This window comes from Peromyscus leucopus, chromosome 8b (assembly GCF_004664715.2).
Source record: "Peromyscus leucopus breed LL Stock chromosome 8b, UCI_PerLeu_2.1, whole genome shotgun sequence".
Classification (NCBI taxonomy): domain Eukaryota; kingdom Metazoa; phylum Chordata; class Mammalia; order Rodentia; family Cricetidae; genus Peromyscus; species Peromyscus leucopus.
Genome location: NC_051086.1, coordinates 95,877,849 through 95,903,285, shown reverse-complemented (window position 1 = coordinate 95,903,285; position 25,437 = coordinate 95,877,849). Strand labels below are relative to the sequence as shown.

The window sequence follows — 25,437 nt, the reverse complement described above, 5'->3', positions numbered from 1 at the left end:
GTTCATCATTTCCCATGCATTTAAATAAGTTAAATGAAAGAAGGGCCTGAAGAAAGGGCCCCATGGTTAAGAGCATTGATTGCTCTTGCAAAGGACACAAGTTCAGTTCCCAGCACCCGTCTGTCGCCCACAGCCATCTGTAACTCTAGTTCCAAGAAATCTGATAACCTTTTCTGGCCTCTGAAGACACCAGATATGCACATGGCACACATATATGCATGCAAGCAAAACACCCCTACACGCAGAATTAAAATGCACGTCTTTAAAAAATGGTGATAAGTGTTGGCATGCCTGAGTATAACGCCAAGTCTGTTCATTCAGAACTCAGGTCTTATGGTGAGAGGGGAGGGGGTGAGGAGAGAGCACGAGGCTTGGAGACTTTTATGGACCATTTTGCCGTCAGGGTGAAATAAAACCTGGCGACCAAAGAAACAACAAAACATTTTAGCGGCCGGTTAGAACAAGGAGGGATACTTTAACAAAAAAGATCTGGTGTCAGAGACCACTGTTGCATGGCTCCCCTCTCGCCAGTTACTCCTTATTGTGCCCAGGACACTTTCTCCGTGGGTCTAGTGTTTGTGTGTTTCCTTTAGCTCAATCAGGTAAAAATAGAACCTCTCCCTCTCCCTCCCCCTCCCTCCCTCTCTCTGTCTCTCTCGCTCTCCCTCCCTCCCTCCCCATTTGCCCTTCACTTACCACCATTATCATCCAAAGACGTCCCAGACCACAGGTCGAGTCTTCAGCACCGGATGCGGTGAGGGACAGGTTCATTTCCAGTTCGCTCCACTTGACAGAGGACACCGTCATCACCCAGACACTGTGGTTACCATCCCCTCTACACAGTCCTGTGATCAGCTGACCACGCCACCCTCCTGGGTGTTTTCCATTCTTCCTGAGGGTGAAGCCCCAAGTCCCTTTAGAGAGGATGGGGACCGTGGATTCCTCCCGCTCTGTCTGAACCACAGAACACAGGCACAACCCCTCTCGGGGAAACAGGGAAGAGTCCAATACTGTATCTTTTTTGGAATAGAAGTGACCGGCAGTGTGGCATCTCTTTGCCTTCCTTCGGGGTCCCTTTCTCTCTGTCCTTCCTCATCCTCTCATGGTACACTACTTGGCTACTTCCAGTTTACCTCGTGGAGGAAGATCCCGTGCTGAGTTTGAATTATTCTTCCTCTAGCATAAATCCCCACCTGGCCCGCCGGGGAGGGACAAGCGTTTGAGGTAGGGTCTGGAAGGAGATTCAGGGACTCGAGGTTAGCCCCCTCTGCTGCTGTACCCCTCCTTGAACGTGAACTCCGCTGGCCCTGGTAATAACGTTTGGGCCCTGTAATAGCCTTCAAGAGCCCCACACTTACAGCCACCCTCCCTGCCGTAATAACTCCTGCTCTCTGTTGTTATAGAGCTCTTAGCATTCTAGTAAATTCCCTGTCTCTCTTGTACAGTTTTGGTAAAATAACCTTTCGCGTTGGATTTCCCTTGCTTGGTGCTGATCTCTGTCTGATTATGGCCAAAGCCTCCTCCAAGCGTCCCTGGTAACCTTTCTTAGACAAGTGTAGTTCCTCGGGGATGTAACCGCTGTTTGGTGCTTTTTATTTTCCATACCAGAGAAGATGCCTTCCTTCCCTTAGCTGGTGTGTCTCTCTAGAGATACAGAGAGCTTTGCTGTCTTGCAGGCAAGCAGCCCAAAGGGACCTTCCTCATTAAGGGCTACAGTGTCCGGATGGCCCCCCACCTGCGAAAAGACTCCAAGAAAGAATCCTGCTTTGAACTGACCTCCCAGGATAGACGCAGCTATGAGGTAGGATGGCCTGGTGATCCTTATTAGACTTGCGTTTTCTGTGCTGTTGCATGTGAGCCGCGGTCGCTGGTCCCTGTGTTGGATTCCACCCTCTGTGCTACCTGCTCCTTTCTCCCCAGCTAAGAGCTGCTCTCCAGCTCCATCCTTCGCCGTGGCATGCCCCTCCCCAACCATCTGTGGCTACGCTCACCCTGGATACCACCAGGCTTTTATCTCTTTACCCCTCCCCTGCCTTCCCAGTATCATCCCACAGGGGAGACTCTTGTCTACTGCAACCCACCGTCCAATTCCTTACTCGCAGGCCGACTTCGCCACTGCTGTTCCTATTCTCTCTGTTTTTCCAACTGGTCAACCTTGTGTCCATCCAGGAAACCGAAAATAAGCAACATCTAACCACAGAGTGAAAACTAATTTCTCCCATGTTTGCCTTTCTGTCCAGAACCCGCCCCCTGGGGGTGGATATGCTGTGTCTCTGGAAGGATTTCCAAGCCCTTGATGGCAATGGTTTCTGAAAAGAAATAGTGAAGTCTAGGGGCCTACAAAGCCTTGTTGATGAGAGACTTACTCCTCATTATGGCAATTTTTATGTATTTTTGAATATTCGCTACTCCCTTTTTAAAACAATTAAAACTATGTCTGAGTGAATATATCTATATTCATCAAGTATGTATTTTACATGTATGTGTCTAGTGTCTGTTCATTTGTAGGTAATCTTTATTTTATCACATCTTTGATAAAGCTGTGTAACTAAACTTTAGCTACCTTAGGAAAGAGAAGAAACATACAAAAGTTAAATTAACAATTTAAAGAACCTTTTGACTTTTCAAATTTTCCTCCTCACTCAACTTTTTGCCCTTGATAGTGTCTCGATCAGTTATTCGATAAAATGATCTATGTCTTCACTACATAATGTCCAGATGTTTTAAAGTTTAACTAAAACTTCTCTATAGGGTCCTATATAAACATTATGTAACAGATATATGCACTCAGCATGTTTCTAGATTATTTTTATATTAAATTATAATACTACTTCATCCAGATCAAAGTTTATGTGAGAAACTTAAACCAATATTCCTAGAAACACATCCTAAAACTATGTGTTTTTCAGAAACTATGATATGCTGGAGAGATGATTCAGATGACTCACGATTGTAACACAACCATGAAAACCCGAGTTTAAATCCAGAACCCATGTAACAAGCCAGATATGGTCTCATGCACTCTTTTAAGGCCAGCACCATGGTGAATAGAGACCCAAGGGTAGCTGGTGCTTGCGGAGGTGCCAGCCTGGCCAAAAAACATGAGCTCCAGGGTCAAGGAGAGACTCTGCCTCAAAGGAATAAATGTTGAAAGTGATAGAGGAAAACATCAATGCCCTCTGGCCTCTGAATGTCTACAAAGAGTATGTGTACTTGCTTGTACACACACACACACACACACACACACACACACACACACACACGCACACACACACACAGAATGATAATGATAAAGCATGAACCTGTATTTCTTATGCAGCATGTATTTTTATCCAACCCTAATGGCCATAGAATTAAAATATCCTTTCATTTCAAGTTTTTTCATTTTAAAATTAAAAAAGGGTTGGTGCTTGGCTGCTCTGTTTTGTGAATCAGAATGTGCCTGTCTTTGGCCCATTGAATCTAAACCATCACTCTGAGCCATGGATTCTTCCTTTGGTCCTTTCTTCCTCTGTTTATTCCCACAGCCACCACAGTTGCTAAGTCCCTATCACTTCACCCAGAGGGCTACTTAAACAGCTTTCTAATTGGTCTTCAGTCTCTGAATATCCCTATTCCAATCCTCCCTAAGCATGGCTACTGAAAGAATTACCCACACTCTTTGCTCGAACTGACCGTGGCTTCCTGTTGCCTACATCCTAAGTCTGGGCACAGCCTCCTGCCTGACCCACTGCGCTCCACCTGGACCTGTTCCCCAGTCCACCTGACCTGCTTGGAGCCCCACACACATCTGATGCTGTGGCTGCTCGTGGTTCCAGGGCTGAAGTGTTCAGCTCCTCCCATGGCTTTCCACCAACTCTCTAAAAACCCAACCAAAACAGCATTCCTTCAGAGCCCCACCCCAAGCCTGCGCTAAACAACAAGAAGGGCTCCCTGCCTCTCCTCAACATCCTGCTGGGGAGTGAGCATCTAGTACAGCGGTAGAACACTTAACTTAGCATGTGCAAGGCCCTAACACTGAAAACCCCATCCCCTTGCTGTCAAAGGCCCCTCCCCTTGTAGTATTCCCATCTCATGTCCACGTTGATTTGTTGTTGTTGTTTTTCCTATGAACCTTTTCCCGTAAACCTCTGATGAAGAAGGAATCCAATGAGCAGGTACATGTGAGCATATATGTCCAGACTTAAAGTTATCCTCTCTGGTGTGTAAAATTGCTGCAGGCACAAAGAAGCTGTGTGACATGTTTTGGGGTTTTTTTTCTGAGTGGTAAGGAGATGGAGAACCCCTAAACTCCATGCTTGGTTCTGAAACTCGGATTCCTTTGAGTCTGTCTAGCAGGAGTCCTGGCAGTTTGAGTGAAGGTGGCGGCTAAATTAATGCCCTCATTTTCCTCCAGTTTACAGCTCTGAGTCCAGCTGACGCCAGAGACTGGGTGGACCAAATAAGTTTCTTGTTAAAAGGTAAGAGCCATCATTTCAAATGTATTTGCTAGGTGAGTGCATTTGCAGTTGAAGTTATGTTTTAGAAGTTTAATCTAAAGGTTTCCGCATGTGTTTTCTCCTGACCCACTATTCTCCCCTACCCCCACATTGCCTTATTTAATCCTATTTATTTATTTAGCCCTGATTTATAACAACAAATAATATCATATATGAATGAGAAGGTGAGGCAATCATCCACCTGGAGATCACCTCTGATGTCAGAGCTTATCCACTGACACCATGTAGACAAAACCTATCATACTAATCATCGTTTGGAAAAGATTCTAAAAGCCAGCTTAGCTCAAGTCGCTGTGCCCCAACCCCTTCTATTCTGGAAGGGTGATTCATAAGAGCCATCATCTAGTTGAGATCCAAAACCTTCCTCTTCCTCCTCCTCCTCTTTTTATTTTTGTTTAGAAGTAGAATTCTAGACTCATCTCGGTGGCCATCAGGGATGCTGAACATTAAAAATAAATTGTTATTTCCCAAGCCACAACAAAATATTCCTTGCCTTGGGATGGCCAGTCCTGCCTGCAGAGTTAGATGGCTATTCTTAGAGTCCCCTCTACCGGCCAGCCTGCAGGCCTGGTGCAGCAGCCGCAATGACCCAGGAAGCCTTGCCTGGGAGTGGCCTAGCAGGCCTAAGAGGACCCTCACAGACCACCCTAGCAAGACCCCGGCCTCAGCAGAACGTAAGAACACCAACTTTGAGCATGGCCCACGACACAGAGAGGAGCACATCCACCTAAAATCACCAAGCTTTCTCATCACGGTTTATTATTCTGCCATAAGATTTTATTGTGGATAAAAAGAAGGAAGCACCAGAGCCTTAATTACAAGAAATGCCTCTTTTACTCACTTCTACCTCTGCCATTACAAAAACAAACTACAGCGTGCACCGGCAACATCTCGTATAATAGACTGGAACTAGGCAAACATGAGCGTTGATGGTGAGGCTACAGGGCACACTCTCATCTAGGTGCCTAGGATTTATGCGTGTAATATACCCCTAAGTGTGTAAACCTCCATAAAACTCAGAGCAGCTTTATTGAGCTGTACCCGGTGGTACTTTCAGAATCTCACATTGAAGAAATTATTCATTCCATTTTATTTTAAAACAAACAAAATAATAACATATGGCTGAAGCCGCAAATGTGCCTTTGATCCTTTCCTCATATGAAGTCGCCAGAATTCAGATGAAATGTGTTGGGAAATCTTTATTAAAAGCCTAATCAAGCCAAACAGCTTTATTGTGTTTTGAAATGAACGGTTCGAGTCTCTCCATTCTCCCCTTCCCCAGAATACACTCAGTGTGCTCACCAGGTCCTGCAGAGGCCCCTCGGTGGGGGTTTCCAGGAGCACCCCGAAGGCAGGCAAGAGAATGCGCGTCCCACCCCCCTCACCACCACCACCAGAATTGAACCCAACCTTGCTCCCTGCCCTGGTGCTCACCAGCGCCGTAATGGCTGAACATCCTGTACTCAGTGAACCCCTTGAAGGTCAGCCAGGCCATAAAAGGACATGGCGACTGCACTGTTTAGCCATTCCATTTGGTCGCGTGATAGTTGTGTTTTTCCATGTCCCCATTTTCTTCTGCTACTTTTCCCCATTTTTCTTCCCTCTCCCCAAACAAATTTGTCTGAATTCTACGATGAGACCTTCGGGAGATGAGCTTCTGAGCGCTCGGACGCCACCATAGGTGCCTTGGCTCTGTTACCTAAGAGAGCTCCGGGCCATCACTCACCCCTCCGGTTTTCTGCTTGATGAACAGAGCAGAGCACGCTGGCAGTGCCTCATCGGCCTGTTTTCTTTCCGTCCCCTTGTGTTTTCATTCACACACCCATACTTTTCAGGGCTGCTTCGTTCGGACCAAGTGTTATTGCCAGAGAGGATTTATGTGGACGGCTTAAACCTGACCCAGCGCCGGGCTGGCCTTTTCTGTAGATCCTGCCACCGAGGGCTGCGTCAGAAGGAAGAGCACTTAACAGAGTGTTTCCCTTTCTTCTGACATGTTTTGTTCTCCTCCCTCCTCCTCCTCCTTCTTTCCCAGCGGGATTCTTTTTCCCCTACCTTTGCTCATTCTTATCTTTGCCCTGGCAGATCTGAGCTCCTCAACCATCCCCTGTGAAGAGGAAGAGGAAGAGGAAGAGGAGAAAGAAGAGGAAGAAATGTATGATGACATTGACGGTTTTGACTCCATCAAGGCTGGTTCCCAGGGCAGAGCCGTGACCTTGCCTGAGCCCACAGAGGAAGAAGAGGACATTTATGAAGTCCTACCAGGTGAAATACTTCATCTTCTAATTACCCTCCTCCCCTACTTTCAAAAAGTCTTGACCTGGTGGGAGGATGAAACCGTCCCCCAAAAGAATCCAGATCTAACCTTCATTGGATGAAGGGGACAGTGTAGGAAGTTCATGACTCCCAGTACAGTGGCTGTGCCTTGCTCTGGGAGCAAGATGAGGTCCACCACGGTGTCTTTCGTCTGCGCCGCATGATTTGTTCCTGTGGCACTAAGATTAAAGGCCAGAGAACACTCCCTCTGGTTTTCATTGGTTTACTGTGAGTTTGGGGGTGAGTTCTCACAACTCTCTAGTTCTCGCTTATTTTCTGTAGAGTCAAGAGAATGACACAAAAGTTGTCTCCGGTACGGAGGCCTTCAGAAGTCTGAATTATACCAGTGCCAACAGACCATGTTAGTGATGCAGTAAAACTCTGATAGAACACAACTCATTACTGTCCAAAACCAAATTATCCTCTAGGAGTCAAGCCCCTGCTTCCCTTCCGCCCGCTGCCAGGGCAGGTCAGCCGGGTGGAGCCCTCCTCTTCAGAAGGCAAGCTCACTAGCATCTCAGAAAACACACAGTCATCACTGCTCAGGGAGCCACTTCTGGTGGGGACCCAGCAGCTGGTAAACAGTACAGAGCACAGTGGGGGTCAGACTGGAAAACCCAAGGCTGAGCCTTTTAATTGTGAGTATTTAGACAATGGGAGAGCAGAATCTCCAAGTCCATTCAGAAAGCGCTCCTGTGGAAATTTGCCAGGAGTTTAGTGCTCTGCTAAGAAATTCAAATTAAGCCAAAATTTATAGCAATTTAAACCTGCCTCCCAGATGAACCTGGGAAGTAAGGTGAATCTAACACTCAGGCCCCTGAAGACAGGGCCCTGTTGCTAAAAGCATCATCAGTAAATAATTACATTTCAAGGCTCCCTCAGAAGAGGGTCCAACCCTCTTAAGTAGGTGTGCCCTATCTGTCTCTTGCCTGAAAGAGAAGCCACGTCATTGCGCCGCCCCACCCCCCAGTCAAAGAGGCAAGGCTGTGTCCACACAACCCCACCAAGGAGAGTCCATCCCTTCCCCTCGTTCCTCCAGCCTCTGCCAGTCTCTGCTTCCCCAGCCTTTTTTGTTGTGTTTTATTATGCAAATGATATCTTGGTTGAGGTCGAGCCATTTCTTGTGTCTGAAGTTAAAAAAAAAAAATGATAATTCCCTCAGCAAGTCATCGTCGTTAATGAAGTTTTACAAAAACAGATACAACCAAAGGAAAATAAAATTTCACAGGTGATAAATTTTTCCAATTTCCCTGGCAGAATTCGATAGGATTGTTAAATTAAGAGTGAAGGTGTCTGTTAGAAAGCAACGAGCAGTGATGGGTAATTTTATAGAGTGGAAAATTGAATCAAATTGCTACATTAAAACACAGCTCCTCTGAGAATCTTGCCTCTCACAGCCTGTGCCATCGCAACAGCAGGGTGCGGAGACGGATCTGATTCACCGCGCTCCCCGGAAAGGAGATGCACTCCCCAACTTGGCCAGAAACTTCCCAGGGAGCTTACAGGCAGCTCACTGCTGCCCAGGTTCTGGGAAAGATCCAGGCTCCGCTGTGGGAGAGTGCTGGGGGAACATCACCCTGAACCACTCCACCTTCTGGGGTGCAAAGGAAAGGTGTGTGGTGCTCAGAGAAGCCGGAGAGGAGGAAACTGATGCTCAGGGATGCAGTGCAAAGGGAAGGGGCCTCAGAAAACAGGATGGGTTTGAGGCCATCCCCTTATTCTGGGTCAGGGACGAGGAATGTTCCACTGGCTTCTCAGCGGTACAAGTTTATCCTTCCTCCTAAACTCCTACCCTCTGCTGGGGTGTGAGGAACACCTCCAAACCTCCCACCATTTATATAAGCAGTGGACCCTAGGGCTCAAACGGCCACTAACCCTGTGCCCACAACTGTCTGCAGAAAGTGAAGGAGCCACACTCTAGAAAAGCCAGGATCTCTTGCTGCGGGTCAGAGAGACAACAGCTACCTGGCCTGTGCTTCCAATAAACAAAAGCCACTATCCACCTCAGTCCTTACAGACAGCATGGGATGGGGGTGGGGGTACACAGGCGTTTAATTATCGTGTGATTATTCCAGCCACGTGTCGTGTCTCCATCACCCAAGCGTTCTAGCTAGCACTCCACTACTGTTGCTTCTGAAATTGCTGTTCGAGTTTTGCATATGTCACACCACAGTCCTAAAGAGACTGAGATGGAACGTGAGTGGCCTAGCATCATCCCCCCACACCTCCAGTCCACTCCCCTTCCTGCCAGCTGCCACCTACTGAAGAGCAGCAGGTGGGGGACAGCTAGAAGCAACAGGCACAAAGCTGGCTGTAAGTCAGAGTGGATCTGCACCAGCGGCGGCGCCTGCTAGCTGGGAGACCTTGAGCAAGCTCCTTGCCTTCTCTGTCCATTGTAAAATGGGGAAAGCAATGCAGCATCCAACAGGGATTTGCGGTGGGGGGGGGGGCCTGAAAAGAATGTGTGCACTTAGCCCAGAGCACTGGCATCCAGCAAGCACTCCACAAATGATGGTACCATTAACCTGGTGGTGTTTTATAGGAAGTATTACGTCCTCAAAAAGTTAGGGGATGGACAGGTCCCGCCCTCACCAGCCAGATCCAAATGCACAGTCCAGTTAGGCATTTGCAGCTATGTGTGTGAATCTGAAAATCCTGAACAGATGGAATGTGGAGAGCACCTTCTGCTCAGGCCCTTGGTTTTTTTTGTTTTTTTTTTCCTACCAAGAGGCCAGGTGCTGGGTGGAGGGGCAACCAGGCAGCACTGGATTGTGCTAGCCCTGCAAACCACATCCGTAGTCAAATGGCTCCGAAAGCTAGCTAGCTAGCTTTTGTTTCATTATAACAGGTGAACACACTTTGTAAAGGATTTTTAGTGTCGGCAGGTCTGCTAACCCTGTTCTTTGGGGAGGGCCCTATGGAAGTATTCACTGTGCCTATGAGGAAAGGCATGTAAGTGAGGCTTCCCTTCCCAGGTGTAATTTAAGTGGGCTTCTGGAAGAGTGAAAAGAATATACACCATATACCAAGTCAATAAAAAAAAGTTTTTCCTAACCAAAATAATGTCTGGGTCATCAAATTAAATGCACAACATCACATTAATCATGAGATAATTAGCATTTGCTACATGGCTAGCACTCTTGTCCCCAGGAGAGAAAACCAAAGCACTCAAGGTTTTCAGCCAGACCACAAAAAAAAAAAAAAAAAAAAAAAAAAAAAAAAAAAAAAAAAAAAAAAAAAAATGTTAGTCCTGGAAAATATGGTTTCAATGTTGGTATCCACTGGGATTTCTGAACATTCCTGTTGAGTATATGGGAGCCCTTGAGTTTTAAGATTTCATTTGTAGTAGATTGAACTGCAGAGAATGACCAAGAAGTATGAAAGCCAGATGTTAAAATAGGAGGCTTTGGAGCTGGAGAGATGGCTCAGTGGTTAAGAGCACCTGCTGCTCTTCCAGAGGACCTGGGTTCAGTTCCAACATCCACATCGGACAGCTCACAACTCCAGCTCCAGAGGATTTGATGCCCTCTTCTGGCCTCCATAGGAACCTGCATATGCTTGATAGACACACGTGCTTGCACAAATTAATAAATAAGTATTAAACTAAATCTTTAAAAAAAAAAACAAAACAGGTTTTCCTAAATCTTTTCACATCTTCCTTGAAGTTATTCTGCAGACCAGCACAGGCCCAGATCCACAATTCAAGATTCCATATAAGGGCATCTTTTATCAGGTCCTGCATTGTCTGGGGCCTCAAGGCTAGAAGCCAGTAAGGCATCTGAGACCTAGGAGAGCTGTAACTGGGGCCTTGTAGTAGCTATAATGGCAGCAGGATCCAGCTGTGTTCTCTAGAGATTCCAAAAAAACAAACAGAAAGAGATGAAGAGGCCTTTCTGGAAATGTCTGTGCACATTCTGAAGCTACCCACACTGCCCCAGAGGGTTGTTATAGACCTAGACACCAGATTGCTTTATAATAAAGCATATAACTAGGGTTTTTTTAATTAGAGTCAAATGGAAACAACGTTCTGTGGGATTATCTCTCCCCCTGTATAAGTTGTCCGGGCGCACAGGAAAAGGGAACTGTGACAGAAATCTGAAGAAAGAAAAATACAAAACAAACCCAGGCCCAAAACATAAAATGTATGAAGAAGAATCAGTGCCATCTTGGCCAATTGTCTTCCTCATTACTGCTCACTCTGTCTGTCTGTCTGTCTATGCTCTGATCATCAGCCATGGGGTGCTACTGGGCCAGCACCAGCTAGAACCATGCTGTCCCCCTGACCTCTGCTCAGATGTGTCCTCAGATGTGACAGCATCTCAGACTCCACTGAAATTAAGCTCTGTCTCTCATCGTTCGTGTTCTTCTCCCCAGTTAGCAGGTACTCAGTTATTATTTGTAGAACTCAACCCTATGCGTTCCAAGCGTTGCTGTTAGCACAAATCGAGTTTACTGTCTTATACATCAGCCATACCATGGAGACAGGATGGAAGTATTGAGAGGTAGCTGTTGAGACTCTCCACCACACAGCAGAGAATAAGTGTATTCTTAGCCCCTTGCTCACACTGTTGTCTAGAGAGCTGGGAGAGCAGGCAGGGTCTGCAGCTCCGGGCATGCCAGGGAGCGGTTTCTTTCTATTTTTCTGGCTGCTCCCTTTGCACACCAAGCCTCCCTGTACTTCTCTTGCAGCTGTCACACGGCACCTTGACATCTGGCTGCACATGAATGCATTTGGCATTTTTTTTAAAGCCGTTGTCACTTTTTGTTTGGGGGAAAATGCGTTTCCCTCTTTTTGATGTGATCATCCACACACACACACACACACACACACACACACACACACACACCAGTTTTTTCTGGTATCAGGTTAGTCAGTGTCAGGGGTGGGGGCCAGAGCCACGCTTCAGGAAGGAGTCAGGTGTCGGAGCAGCTAGCACCTCTCTGTCCCTCCTAGGTGGATTCAGTGTCCTGCTCCGCTCAGCCTCTCATTAGAGTCCCTGACACTGTGCCAAGAATGTTGATTGAAATCGACTCTCCGGATACTGATGCTCATCTGTGATGCCCCATGGTTCCCTCACATGTTCACACAGTTATCAGAATCTTCTTCAACTGTTTTCCCAATTGAGATGAGATATTTGGGGATCAAGTAGAGCATTTAATGTAATAAGTGGGCAGTAATCTTCAGAGGTTAATTTGTTTAAAGCCTGTGTAAGATTGGGGTCCCATATGCCCTGTTAGGAGCAAGGACCATTATAATCTATTACTGTTTAAAGTTGAGCTAGCACATAAATTTTAATTCTCTCTTAAATGAAGATGTATTTCCGTAGATGTAATGCTAAAATGCCTAATAATATTCTTATAGAGAAGTCCAATGAGCTCTTTAACCTAAAATATATAAATATATTTTTCAAAATGGTCTTTTAAAATGAAAATCTCAGGCCAACGAGATGCCTCAGTAGGTAAAGAGGCCTGTCACCAAACCATATGATCCATGTGGTGGGAGAAGAGAAGTAGCTCTCTCAAGTGATCCTGTTACTTCCACACATACACCCTGATGCATGTGAGCATGTGTGTGCACACACACTCACACACACACAAATAATAATAAAGCCCCCCTTGCACAGAGTAGCAAAAATAAGGAATTTAACTCTCTAACCCACCCCTCTTTTTAAGCAAAAAGCTTTTTTAGAAATCCCAGTTATATTATCATTGTCTTGACTTTGGACCTGGAAAGATACCAGTTTGGTTTCGAAGAAGGGTCTGAGATTGATTGTATCAAACCCTCCGAAGCTAAGAAGGTTCTGGGAGCTGTGTTCACCATAGTCAACTGTAGAAGGGGCTTCCTCCACTGTGTGACAGGACCCCATCCTCAGACCTCCAGAGACTCCTGAGACCCAGCCCCAGGCCCATCAGTCACGAGGCTTCCTAACTGGAGGCCACTTTCGCCACCAGGGAACAAGGCAGAGAGAAGAGAAGTGGGACCTGAGCTTCCCGTTCACATCCATCACCATGGGGCCTGGCAACAGCAGCAAATAATACACATGCCTAATGGCCACCATTTTTCTTTCTTTCTAGGTGACTCCAAAGGTGCAGTGGAAATCATTGACTCTATTCTGGGATCTGGGAAGTGAACAAAACACGCTTCCATTTTTCCTTTTTTTTTTTTTTTTTTTTTTATATCATGACTAGATTAAGTGCTATTGCCTGAAAGGATAAAGGAATCAAGTTTTAGTTTTCATTTTTATCATTGCAAATACATTTTACATTCTCCTTTTTTACAAATGCAAAGAGCAGGCAGGCCACTTTCAATAATTTATTTTAAAATCAATGCTAATGAGGTTATGTCTCGTCAGTGGCCGAGTTTTACAATAAAGTCTGATTTATTTAGAAAAGATCTTTGGTGTAGCTTCCCATCTAATGGCGGTGGGAAGGAGGTGGAGTAGCAGGCACGGTGACCCTCCAACTTCGGATCCAATTTGTAATTCACAGCGGAGATCTGACCCAATTTACATTGATTAGAATTGGGAGGCAGAGACAGCTGCGCACGGGCCGCAGCGGCAGGATAAACGCTCTCTGCAAAAGTGCTTAAGCACGGCACATTACTGGGCCTTGGGATTGAGTTGTTTGATACCAGGAAAAGAGCTGTGTGCTGTCCAAATTATCGGGCATCTCTACAAGGAGGACTCACCGACCGACGCACCCTCTAATATTGTCGGTCCTGTAAAATTGGCCCCACAGCAAAAAGGAAAACCATCCTAACAGAAGGGAGGAAGGGGGCAGTAGTGAGGAGTCTGGGGGAGGGGAGGATGATGTTTAGTCTGACTTGTTTCTATGTGCCCTGTTTCCTACGTTTGACTTCATTCCTTCCTTACCTTACATCTCTGTACCTTGGGGGCGGGGGGTTGGGGGGGTTGGGGAAGCCCAGGAGATGGAGGGGGAATTCCCCGCTGCCGGACCTTACCCAGTAATAAGAATCCTTCAAAGGGCTGGGGAGACGGCTCAGCAGTTAAGAGCACTGGTTGCTTTTCCAGAGGGCCAGGGTTCGATTCCCAGAACCCATATGGCAGCTCACAAAAACCTGCAACTCCAGTCCTAGGAAATCCAACATTCTCTCCACGGGCACCAGGCACACATGTGGTACACATACATACATACGGGTGAAATATTCATATGCATAAAATAATAAAATATTTTTTAGAAAATATTCCTTCAAAGTACTCCTTTTCCACAGGATGTAAGGCAAGTGCGTGTGCACATGTGTGTATGTGTGTCTGTCTATCTGACTGTCTGTGTGTTGCTGTGTAAGAGAAAAGGAGAAGAGAGGATAGAGAGAAAAGAATAGTAAGCCTATTCCTGTCCCATGTACATGTATATATACATTATAACTCTACATTATAAAATAGGATTACTAAATGTTAGTCTAATGCACATACTTTCTTAATAAAGGCCCAGTTCCTATTACATCAAATAGTATGAAGCTTGAGATGAAACAGGTTAATGAGGGTAAGAAACTTGGGCCAATCACATTGTGACTTTGGCCATATAAACACTTGACTGGAGTTAGACACTAACATTGACTTAGAACCCATTGTGAATCCACAGCAATTAATTAAAAGACCATTCCATCTGCCCTCAGGAGCCTATACTCTAATGAACAAGGCAGGCTAAATAAAACAGTAAAAAGATAACTACAGGCCTCAAGTACTAGGAACATAAAACTATGTACATGACCAGCCTCCGATACAGCTGAACAAAAATGGATATGTTAGGGACTAATTAATCACAGAAGGTTTAAAACTCACTCCCAATATCTCTCTCTCTCTCTCTCTCTCTCTCACCCTAACTCTGGAGTGACTAAAGCCAAAGAAGACTGCTGCATGCGGATAATAGATACAAGCAAGAATTCCACCAAGAAAGAAGAAATGGGGGTTAAGGGAAAGAGTTGGGTCTCGTGATAAGCCCCTTGGTGATTCAGTGGGTTGGAAGCTCCATCAAGGCGGGGACTTGGGCATGCCTGTCTGTTGTGTGTCCCCTGTTCCTAGGGCAGCCTCTAGTGTGTAGTGTGTCCTTCAGAATGTTTGCAAATGGATAATGAATAGAAAGGGGAGGAGAGGATGGCCAATCCAAAGGTGAGAGATGATTGAGGAGGGCAAAGAAGAAGAAAACGTGTTAATGAAAGTTCCTTTAAGGGAGAGAGTTCCCTAACTAGGCATGATAACACATGCCTGTAATTCCAGCTCTTGAGAGGCTAAGGTAAGGGAGATCATGAGTTCAAAGTCACCCTGGGCTCCATAGCAAGACTCTGCTTTGAAACACAAGAAAGGGGAGGAGGTCAGTGAGCTCAGAGAAAGGTGACCCCCTCAAAAGAAAGAGCGTGAAGACCAAACCCCACCCCCCATTGATGGCTAACGCTGATCATTTGTCCCCTCAGATGAAGACCTTGATTTAGAAGAGGATGCACGCGGCACTCATCGACGGCGAGGTACAGGACGCAATCACACAACACGGGGTGGAACAACGGGGCTTCCGGCTTGAGAAAGCACTACCATTACTGGACCCTCTAATGAATAGAGTCCTGGTACACGACCCCAAAAGCCCAAAATAGAGTGGCTGGATAGAGAAGTGCCTTAACTTGAAAAGCAGACACCCAATCACTTTAATCGATGTCCTAGCGCAGCCAAGATTTGTCTTCAGAAGGTGGGAAGCCAAACCAGATATTTATTTTTTCCTATCAGTATTTCTTAAATCAGTGCAGTGAAGATAGAATTGCCTCATCTCGGAGAGATCAGAGGATGGAGAATGGAAAGAATGGAAATGTCTCCTCCCTGAGAGGCTCGGAGATTGCGAGTTCAGAGGGGAATGGAAATGTGTCAGATCTGAAAAGTGAAGCTGGGGTGAGGCAGAGAGCGACTGGGGGGTGCTGACTTCACATGGGCTGGTTTGATGCCAGGCACATTCGGAAATGAATATGTAGCAGGTTGGTTGAATACAAAATTACATCTGATTCATCCCAGACTGTTAGCCGAGCTTCAGGCTGTTATCGAGCCCATCCCTCCTAAGGTCAGACGCCAGAGGTGGGGGGGTGGTCTCCTGAAGTGGGCCAAAGACTTACTCCATGATCAGTGAGGGAGTGCCCCACGTTGTTTGGGCCACCTCAGGGACCTTCATTCTATCAGCAGAGCCGGGTTCAGCTCTGATTTGGATACAAGCAGATCCTCCCCAGCCCCCGGGATCTATGGAAATGTTAAGCTCGGGAGTTCTTTCTCCAGTTCCCTCCCCGGTCTCTCTTGGTTCCTCTGGCCCTTTTCTCATTCTTCTCTCTTGCCTCTCCTCCTTTCCTTTTGCCTCTTCTTCTCATTCATAGTCATTTAGCAAAGTATCTTTTCCCCTTTCAATCTTTGCGGCAAATGAATGTGTGCGTGTGTGTATGCGTGTGCATGTGTGCGTGTGCATGCGCGTGCGTGTATGTATGCGTGTGCGTGTGAGCGTGCGTGTGTGTGTGTGTGTGTGTGTGTGTGTGTGTGTGTGTGTAGGTCAGAGGACATCCTCCGGTGTTGATCTTGGGTCTGACCTTCCCCTTGGTTTGAGACAGGCAGGATCTCCTTGCTGTTTTATCACTCCACTGGTCGCCTGGCCTGCTGGCCCAGGACCTGCTCCCCAGGATTCTTTAGTCTCTTGCCCCTCATCTTGCTGTGGAGGCACTGAGATTACAGATATGTGGAACCTTGCCTGGCTTTTGGATGGACTCTGGTGATGAAAACCTGGTCTTCCTGCTTGCTGGACACGTGCTTTTCCCCAATGAGCCATCATCCCCGTCCCTGCAGGCTCCGCCGTGACTCTCCAAGGTTTAGTGAAGGACTCAGGTTTGCAAAGATCCAGCTTCTCTCAGGGAAGAGGGAAGACGGTCCATGGCATCAGAGGCCGTGCTACCAAAGCAGAAGGGAAAGTATGCAGGGTGCGGAAGCTTCAAAGATGTTAGGGGGCTTCAAGCACATGGAATTAAGTCCTCTGAGACCTGATTTCTGAAGTTTTGTTGTGATCCTTAGCCCTTAACAGCTGAGCCATCTCTCCAGCCCTGAAACCTAATTTCTATCATTTTCTACTTGCTATACAGAATTCCAACAGAAAATCTGTTCTGACCAAGCGTGTCCCAAACAAGGCTTTTCTCAACCAACTTCCATCACCAGCATAGGAAGATAAATCCTACGTGGATGCCTTGGGTGGACAGCTGGAAGCTTCTTATGGCCAACATTGTATCAAACTCCAGTCAGGAAGTGTCAGTCTCCTGGCAAAGTCTAGCATTCCCTACCAGAATCCTCCCTTCTCTCATTTTCTCCTTTTGAGTGGCTTGTGCTCTCTCTTTCCCTCCCTCTCTCTGGCTCTGTCTCTCTCTGTCTCTCTCTCTCTCTCTGTCTCTGTCTCTGTCTCTCTCTCTCTCTCTCAGTTTCCATCTGGAAGGTGAGAGGAGATTTATTTTTTTTACCTATCCCAACAGGTATAATTCAAGTAGGAAGAAATCTTTTGTTCCCCATACTTTGTGCCTCGCAAATAGGTGTCGTTAACATAAGGCTAGCTCTAAATATGTTTCTGCGGCTTGGACTTCCCACCAGTTATAATGATTGGTGACTTGGCGATTAAAAAACAGGAGGACTTTTCGCTCTCTCTGCAGAAGCTGAGGCAGGGATTTTTATTATTTGTGTTTACTTATTTATTTATTGACTTTATATAGTGCCTTTTCTCCAAAGAAGCTGTAAGAACTGCAGCACATATGTAACGTCCCGATGTCATCTCTTAGTTCTATAACAACAAAATACAGAGATCTGGGGGAGGGGCCAACAGCCTCGGTGAAGGCTGGGACAGAGGAGATTCCTCGGAAGGCCATAGATCAGCTATGTATGTTTGCTTCTTTTGGTTTTTCTCAGGTGTCTGGGAGGGGAAGGCTTTAAGCAGACCAGCTTGTCCTGCTGCCCTTCCCTGTAAGGTGCTGTGGCATCTGGCATCTGAACACTTCCGACTCTACCCCACAGACCCGGTCTCTTGATGCCCTGCTCTCCTCTGACAGACCTGCTAACATTTTTAAAGCCCAGCTCCAGATCTTATCCGAAGAGGGAGGGAGGAACAGAATTCAGTTTATCCTTATTGAGTGTTAATGACCCTGTAAGATGCAATTTCTTTTATTTTATTCTGTTACCTAGAAAATCTATCACGGCCTTGTAGTATTGATTGCTCAATCTATAAAGAGCTTGCTTTACAGCGTGACTGTTAGTAACAGGGTTACTTTAATGAGTGACTCTTCAACACCTCAAATTTTCTCTAAATTCCAGCCTAGCACTCCCATAGCAGATCTAACACTAAAAGTCTTTAGTGGCGTGATCATATTTTCCTGCCTTGCTGTGAGAAGGTAACTTCTGGGTAGCCCAAAGCAAGACTCACTCTGGGCTGTTTGTACAAAATTTACCTTTGCTTTGGGTGTGCATGCTGTGGAAACACAAGTCACCCTTAGATACATCAAATCCTTGCCCAAAGAAGACCTTGGAATGGGCTCTCCTCTCTCTCTCTGTCTCTCTCTCTGTCTGCCTCCCTTTCTGACTCCCTATCTCTCCCTGTCTCTTCTGTTTCTGTTTCTCTGTGTGTATCTCTCTCTCTCTCTCTCTCTCAACAATTGTGGGCAAACCAGGCATGGTCTTAATAAGCATCCAGTCATCTCAGAAGAGCAGAAAAGTCATTATTCATGAGCTTTCCGTCCTAGAGCCCCTCTGAAGGCCCGTGGTGGTGCCTGCAGACAGAGAACTCCCATACTAAAGAAAAGAGAGGATACACAGGCTCATGCAGCTCTTACCCTTTGGTTTTCCAAGACCAACAGTGAGCAGCTGAGCATCACCCAGCTAAAAATTTTGACCCAATAAAAGGAACAGATGAGGTGAGATCAAGACCTTTGATTATTCCCCATACATAAATCACACTTGCAAAATTAAGGAGCATGGTAATTTCATTATTCAAAATGAAATGGGCTTGGACCATATTGGTATTGAAAATAAGCAAAAACAAAAACAAACAAACAAAAAAAACCCACTCTCCCTGCCCTGGTGCCACAGTGAGTACACCTGATGAATTTTGTCATACTTCTGAAATTGTTAATAAAGTAGCAGTGGGTGTCTGCTTTGAATGGACTAAAGATGGCGGCCCTTCCTGGCTTGGCTTAGACCGCAGCATTTCAAGACACTGTTTACAGAGTTTTGGTCCGACTCTCACTGGGCCCTACTCTGCTAGGTTTGTTTGCAAACTTTTGTCTCTGGTGTTCCTAATTTAAACAGCTGTGCCGGCTGCCAGGCCTCATTGACAGCCTACATTCATTGAGAAAATGTAAACAGCACACTGACCGCCTTTTAGCCTCTTGTCCCCTGGTCTCAGCTTGGACTCTGAAGTCACCCAGTGTCCTCACAGCTAAACTCGGGGAGGACAGTCAGCTTCTGCTGTTCCTGAAGACAAGGAAAGCCAGACAGGTGTCCTGGTCCTTTGCCTAGGTGCTTCCATTGACCTTGTCACCAGGAGCACCAGCCTGGACTCCACCAGAGGAGAAATGCCTGTCACCGGTCACAAAGAGCCTGATGTGGGGAGACAAATAACTTGTGATGACCACCTGGAAAAGAGGAAAAAAACAATTCTGTGTCAGCTCTCTGTGATACTCTGTTCACTTGAAGCTTAGCCTCCCCTACACAGGATTAGAAAGAACAAGACACTCCCTGCCGCCACCACCCATTTTCTCTAGAAAAACTCCTTCTCAGCGCTGTTAGCAATTTAAATGCAGTGATCATAGCCATTAGCTTCCCTATCATTGTAATTGTTAATTGTTATAACTGTTTTAGTTATTAGTGTTACCATTATTGCTCTAGATCCTCTGTCTGTTTTATGCTGAATATATTAGAGCTTTTGCTTTTGAATTACCAGGCTTTATTTAGTGCCGAGTTACGGTTTTTTGGTTTTTTTTTTTGTTTTTTTTTTTTTTTTTTTTTTGGAGAGACATTGAGAAATGCTGGCATTAAGCTTTATTCTTTTGTTTTTCATTCCAAATGGACAGACTGGAAAAAAAAATAATTAGATGGAATAATGTCCTCAAAATGAGAATGGGGATGTTTTGAATTAATTAACTGGTCAGAAGACTGCACCGTTTCTGACTTAGGCTGTTGTTGCCAGTGTGGTGGAAACCTCACTGGGCCAGAAGCCAGCCCAGACAGACAAGTCTTGCTGTCAGGCTCCTAACTCCTTTCACTGTCCTAGGAATCCAGCAGCTGCTCTCAGTCTCCCGGGAGGATGAGCAAGCTTGGTTCAGGGCATCGTGAACTGGCCTTGCCGAGCTGCAGACCCTCAGGCCCTTCCTGGGGCCAAGCTTCAGGCATGAAGTCTTACTCAACCTCACCTCCTCCCAACTTCAAAGTCTTTCTGTGATACTCAGCAGATCAGGTTTTTGTAGACAACCGAAGCTTCAAAGAAGCTGTCCCTGATCCTGAAGACTCTGCTAAGTTCCCTCTTAGCAGAGCATCCTCAACTTCCTCAGGGTCCTGAATCCTGGGATAGGAACTCTGGTTCACAGTGCCTCCCCAACAAGAGGACAGCCTTGGGAGCAGGGACCATGTATGACCAGGGTGGAGTTCCCAGTGTCTAGTACAGTCCCTGGTATTCAGTTAAGTGCTGTGCAGAGGCCTGATGGATGCCAAGGAATGAATTCATGAAGTTGCCTCTACACAAATCCATAAATATAAATCACACAAGTTAAACAAGGATCTTGCAATATAGGGTCCAACCTTATCCAGCTAAAGAATGACTCCCCATTGATCTTCTTAATACCAACATACCTCTGTCTAGATAGCAGATTGAATATGTTCTCCAGTTTAGCCCTATCATTCTGATTAACTTTTCAGAGCTGTCTGTCATGGTCCTTAATCTCAGGCTAAGCTGTCTCTTGGGTTCCTGAACACCAAAGGACTTTCTGTATTTTTTGTGTCTTAGAAGGCTCTTGTCATTCCCCCTGATTGATTGAATCTGTCTCCCTGTCTCCCTATCTGTCTCCCTGGTTCCCTGTGCTCCAGCTCCCTGTGTTTTGAGACAAGATCTCTCTCACTATATAGCCCAGGCTAGTCATGAACTCACCTTGTAGCCCAGACTGGCCTCAAACTCAAAGCAATCCTCCTGCCTCAGCCTTCTGATTTCTGGGATTATAGGTGTGAACCATTGTGCCTTCTTTTTACTGTGCTTTTCATTTAGGCCATTCCCGGGGCATTCTCTTCCACCATTATCAAATCTCAGTAGGAATCTCATATAGCCCCAAAAGGGACCTTTGGAGTGCACACCCAAGCACACCATGAGAAGCAGAAACTCCAAGTGACTATGCACTAGGCTAGAGAATGCCAAGATAGCTGTCAGCCTTTCCACCATTCACAAATAGCTAAACTGCGTTTTTTAAACCTGTTTTTAAAAAAGACTATTTTCTCTGCCATCTACAAATCCACAAAAAAAAATATTGATGTCAAAATTGACTCCTCATTCCTAGACTTAGTCAAACTCTTGGGGTGATTTATGAACTCCCTTACGACTGTGAATGTGTAACATCCTCTGGGGAAACTGCCATCGCTTTTCAAGGTTGATATTTCTCTATCATTTCATGCACCAATGTCCCCAAAAATATATGCTTTCTCTTTTCAACAGTTAACATTTTTCTCCCGATATATTTTTCTCCCAACATACTCTTAAGTCGGCAGCCGAAGGTTTCCTGCGGTTATTCTGTTTGCTGCCCTCTATTGTCTGCTGCAGAGACCAACAATTCTCTGTGTAAAGAAAACACGCCCTGGTCGGTCTCCAGGGTTGACATTTTTATTTCTGTTTGCAATCTGCTCTTACCTAAAGGAGTCAGCCTCTCCTCTGCCCTTGTGCTCTCTAAGATGCCTAATAAGAGTCTTTTTCAAAGACATATAGGCATTCGTTCCACTGGGCCTCTGTTATTTGAATTATTCATAAGTTAGGGACAAATTGGGGGGGGGGGAGTAGAGCCAGGTCCTCTGTGTCCCACTGACCATTTGTTCCCCATCTGTTCCCATCATGAGAGGCCTTAGAACCATCCGTGCCCATGAGAGGGTCCAAACAAATTTAGAGTAGGTGAGAATAGATGAGACAGAGTCCCCAAAAAATACCACACAATTTTTTTTTTTTTTTTCATTTTGCTTTTCAAGACAGAATTTCATAGTGTAACCCAGGCTGGCTTGGAATTCATGAATTAGCCTCCCAAGTGCTGGGATTACGGACGTGTACCAGCTAAAAATCACATAGATTTTAACTACCTCACAGGACTCCTGAATCCTGTCAATCAAATTTCACCTTTGGCAGGTGCTAGGCTCACAGCTCTCCTATGAAACAGTCTAAGAAGCACGGAGCATCCCTGGTCCAGTGGGCATTAGCTCTCCTGCCATTCAAATCCCCAGATGCTCTCCCACTTTGTACGCTAGTGTTTAACCTTTCCGGGTAGAAGAGGATCAATACGAATTCTTCATTGTTAAGAATCGATGGCTGTCCTGTGGCATCATTGCCATCTAGCCTCGCTGAGAAGCCCAGTAAATCTCTCCAGTGCTTTCTAAAGCTTGGTTTGTTGTCTTCAGTGGCTTTCATTTTTAATGCAGATCACTTTGGTTTCTGTTCCCCGGGGGCTGGCAGATAAATCTTGGCAGACATGTTCAGGGTCTACAAATGAGATGCTGGAAAAGGGCCAGCCCACCCAGAATTTAGTTGTAATGGATGAGACCCCCCCCCCATGGCTCCACTTAAAGACTGGGCTATTCGTTTCAGTATTTATTGGTGACTACCTCAGGAAGTACCTGGGTGGAAGTGCCTGGGATGAAGCTCCCGTGGAACAGAGGAGGCCCAAATGTGAGCCATGATGCAGAAGAATGCTGGCTGACTCAGCCTCTCTTGCAGACAGGCAGAAGGATCTGTTCCTTAGATGCATAAAATAAAAAGAGAGAGAGAGAGACATACTCAGATATTTAGATTCCCTGGATCAAGAAAGTCTACTGGGAAACATCTTTGTCCAACTTGTTTGCAAACCAACTGAGAAATCATGTGCCTGATTTTCTTCTATTAATAAATACATCTATTACCATATTGTTGAGCAGAATTTCCTACTAGGGGTGATCTGTAAATATTTTATGGGAGTTAATGATCTCCTCCCATAGTCCTTTGCGTATACTGAGTGTCCTCTGGAGCCCCCTGACTCTTAAGTTTCCTAGGGGCTCTATCAGAACCCTGGTTTCCATTTGCAGCAGAACTGACTCCTTTTATCTTTGCTTTTTCTTCTCTTTGATCAGTGGACTGCGCCAATTATTACCAAGGCCTGTGGGATTGCCATGGTGACCAGCCAGATGAACTGTCCTTCCAACGAGGTGACCTCATCCGAATTCTGAGCAAGGTAAAAACATGGAACATAGGACTTGGTCCAAAGTCCATGTTTTCACTCCTGTTAGTATCATTACCATAATCAGAATAATAGCATGCTGTAGCACCTCTCTCTGTATATTACATGGCTCTTCTTCCACACAGATCAAAAGTCCCTTTTACCTTTTTTTTTTTTTTTTTTTTTTTTTTTTTTTTTTTTTTTTTAGCTTTGCGCCTTTCCTGGGACTCACTTGGTAGCCCAGGCTGGCCTCAAACTCACAGAGATCCGCCTGGCTCTGCCTCCCGAGTGCTGGGATTAAAGGTGTGTACCACCACCGCCCCAAAAGTCCCTTTAGTGTGTAATTCTTAGGAAATTTTTTCAATTAAAAATTCAGGCCCAGGAATCATTTTTTCACCTTTAAAAATACAATGAAGCAAATTTAAATAGCTAGCTAGACAGACAGACAGATAGATAAATAGATACAATACTAAAATTATGCCAATCAAAATTTTAATGTTTTCCAAGGACTTATGATACATGAAGGTTACACTATGTACATAATTTATTACTTTGTAATGCTATTGAAAACATTCTGGCTAGGTAAACTAGCTTCTTATTCATTTATAGATAAATGAGATGATAATATAATTACCTGTGGGAGGAGGAGTCAGAACCAGTTAGCACAATTGGTCTGAGCCAGTGCTGATAAGACCAACCTACTGAATCCAATCCCACACAGCCCAGCTAACTTCATTCTCTTCCTCGGGCATAAGTTCACCCCTAGACACAGCTAATACAGACTGTTGTTGGTTGTATAGCAACAGGACTTTTTTTTTTTTTTAAGGGATGGATTATTGCCTGTCTATCATAATGAGGAGAATCTTCCAGAGTAATAGGCTACAGTTTGAGGGAACTATTCATCATCACCCTTGTAGAAAACAAACAAACAGCAAAGACCACACATGTTATATAGCCAGACTAAGACAACATGTTCTGTTCCTAAGAGACTTTATCATAAAGTCTCTATGTATCCCATCCATATCTACAAACACGGTTTTGAAGTAGGCATACTTTGCTCTTTAATTGCTGAGTATGTGAACTTCATGAAGGAAAAGAGAAAACCCACTTTATTCTATGACTGGTACTACTTACCCCAAGGATCTGTTTGTGCTTGAAATAAGCTCCTTTAGAACAGACCAAGGAGTGGACAAAATGGCTCAGTGAGTAAAGGCACTTGCTGCCAAGGCCAAAGACCTGAGTTCAATCCCAGAGATATGGTGGAAAGAGAGAAATGACTCCCACAAGTTGTCCTCTGACCTCCACAGGTGCACTGAGGCATACACAATCAATCTATCAATCAATCAAAATTAGTAAAAAATGAACAGACCAAGTCTGACCCTAGGTGTCTTCCAGTGATTCCAATGAATCAGGCCTTTTTAAACAAAGAACTAGCCAGGTGGTGGTGGTGCACACCTGTAATCCCAGGACTCAGGAGGCAGAGGCAGGCGGATCTCTGTGAGTTCGAGGCCAACCTGGTCTACAGAGCAAGTTCCAGGACAACTAGAGCTGTTACACAGAGAAACCCTGTCTGGGGGGGGGGGGGGGACACCAAATTCAGACCTAGCCCTTTGCAGGAAGGTGAGAGCTTTGCAGGCCCTGCTGGGTGAGATCACAGTGTTCTTGTGATTTCCCCTGCCGTTCTAACTCAGCACCACCCTACTACAATTTCGGTGCAGCTCCAATACACCAAGAATAAATTGGAAGCGAAGAAGGGAGTGGACATTGGCCTGATTGGTATTTCAAATGCCCGAAAGCAAGGTTTGCCGTGTAATCGAATTTGTGTACATTACCGTGCTGGCATTACGGGGTAATCGAGTTATCCACTCAGGTGTGACCAGGCCTCTGTTTGCCCAGAGCCTGCAGGTGAACAAATTAACTGTTTACATTGTCTGGAGGTGCCTGCAGCAGGAGGGGGGTGCAGAGCCAGCCTGGCGGCTGGCCTTCTCTCTCCGTCATGATTATTTTGTTTGTTTTACATGTCTTTTGCCTTTGTTAATGGCTTCTCACTGGGGGTCCCATTCCTCCAGTTAGATCTAAGGGGCTGTGCAGTGACCTGTCCCGCAATATAGAATGGTGTGCGGTTACCATGGCTGTGGTATTTCTGTGAGATGCCTAAGAACCTTAGACTGGTCTTTTAAAATCAAC

At 45.6% G+C, this 25,437-nt stretch overlaps 1 protein-coding gene across 3 annotated transcripts in view; it reads left to right on the top strand.

The window, feature by feature from the left end:
* Skap1 (src kinase associated phosphoprotein 1) overlaps positions 1 to 25,437 on the top strand; it is a 301,849-nt gene that overhangs the window by 251,451 nt on the left and 24,961 nt on the right. For all 3 annotated transcript variants that reach the window (XM_028869029.2, XM_037201534.1, XM_037201532.1), the window contains 5 exons: positions 1,677 to 1,801; positions 4,397 to 4,460; positions 6,582 to 6,761; positions 15,244 to 15,294; positions 23,165 to 23,265. In XM_028869029.2, the coding sequence (XP_028724862.1) occupies positions 1,677 to 1,801; positions 4,397 to 4,460; positions 6,582 to 6,761; positions 15,244 to 15,294; positions 23,165 to 23,265 (521 nt within the window). The remainder of the gene's footprint in view (positions 1 to 1,676; positions 1,802 to 4,396; positions 4,461 to 6,581; positions 6,762 to 15,243; positions 15,295 to 23,164; positions 23,266 to 25,437) is intronic.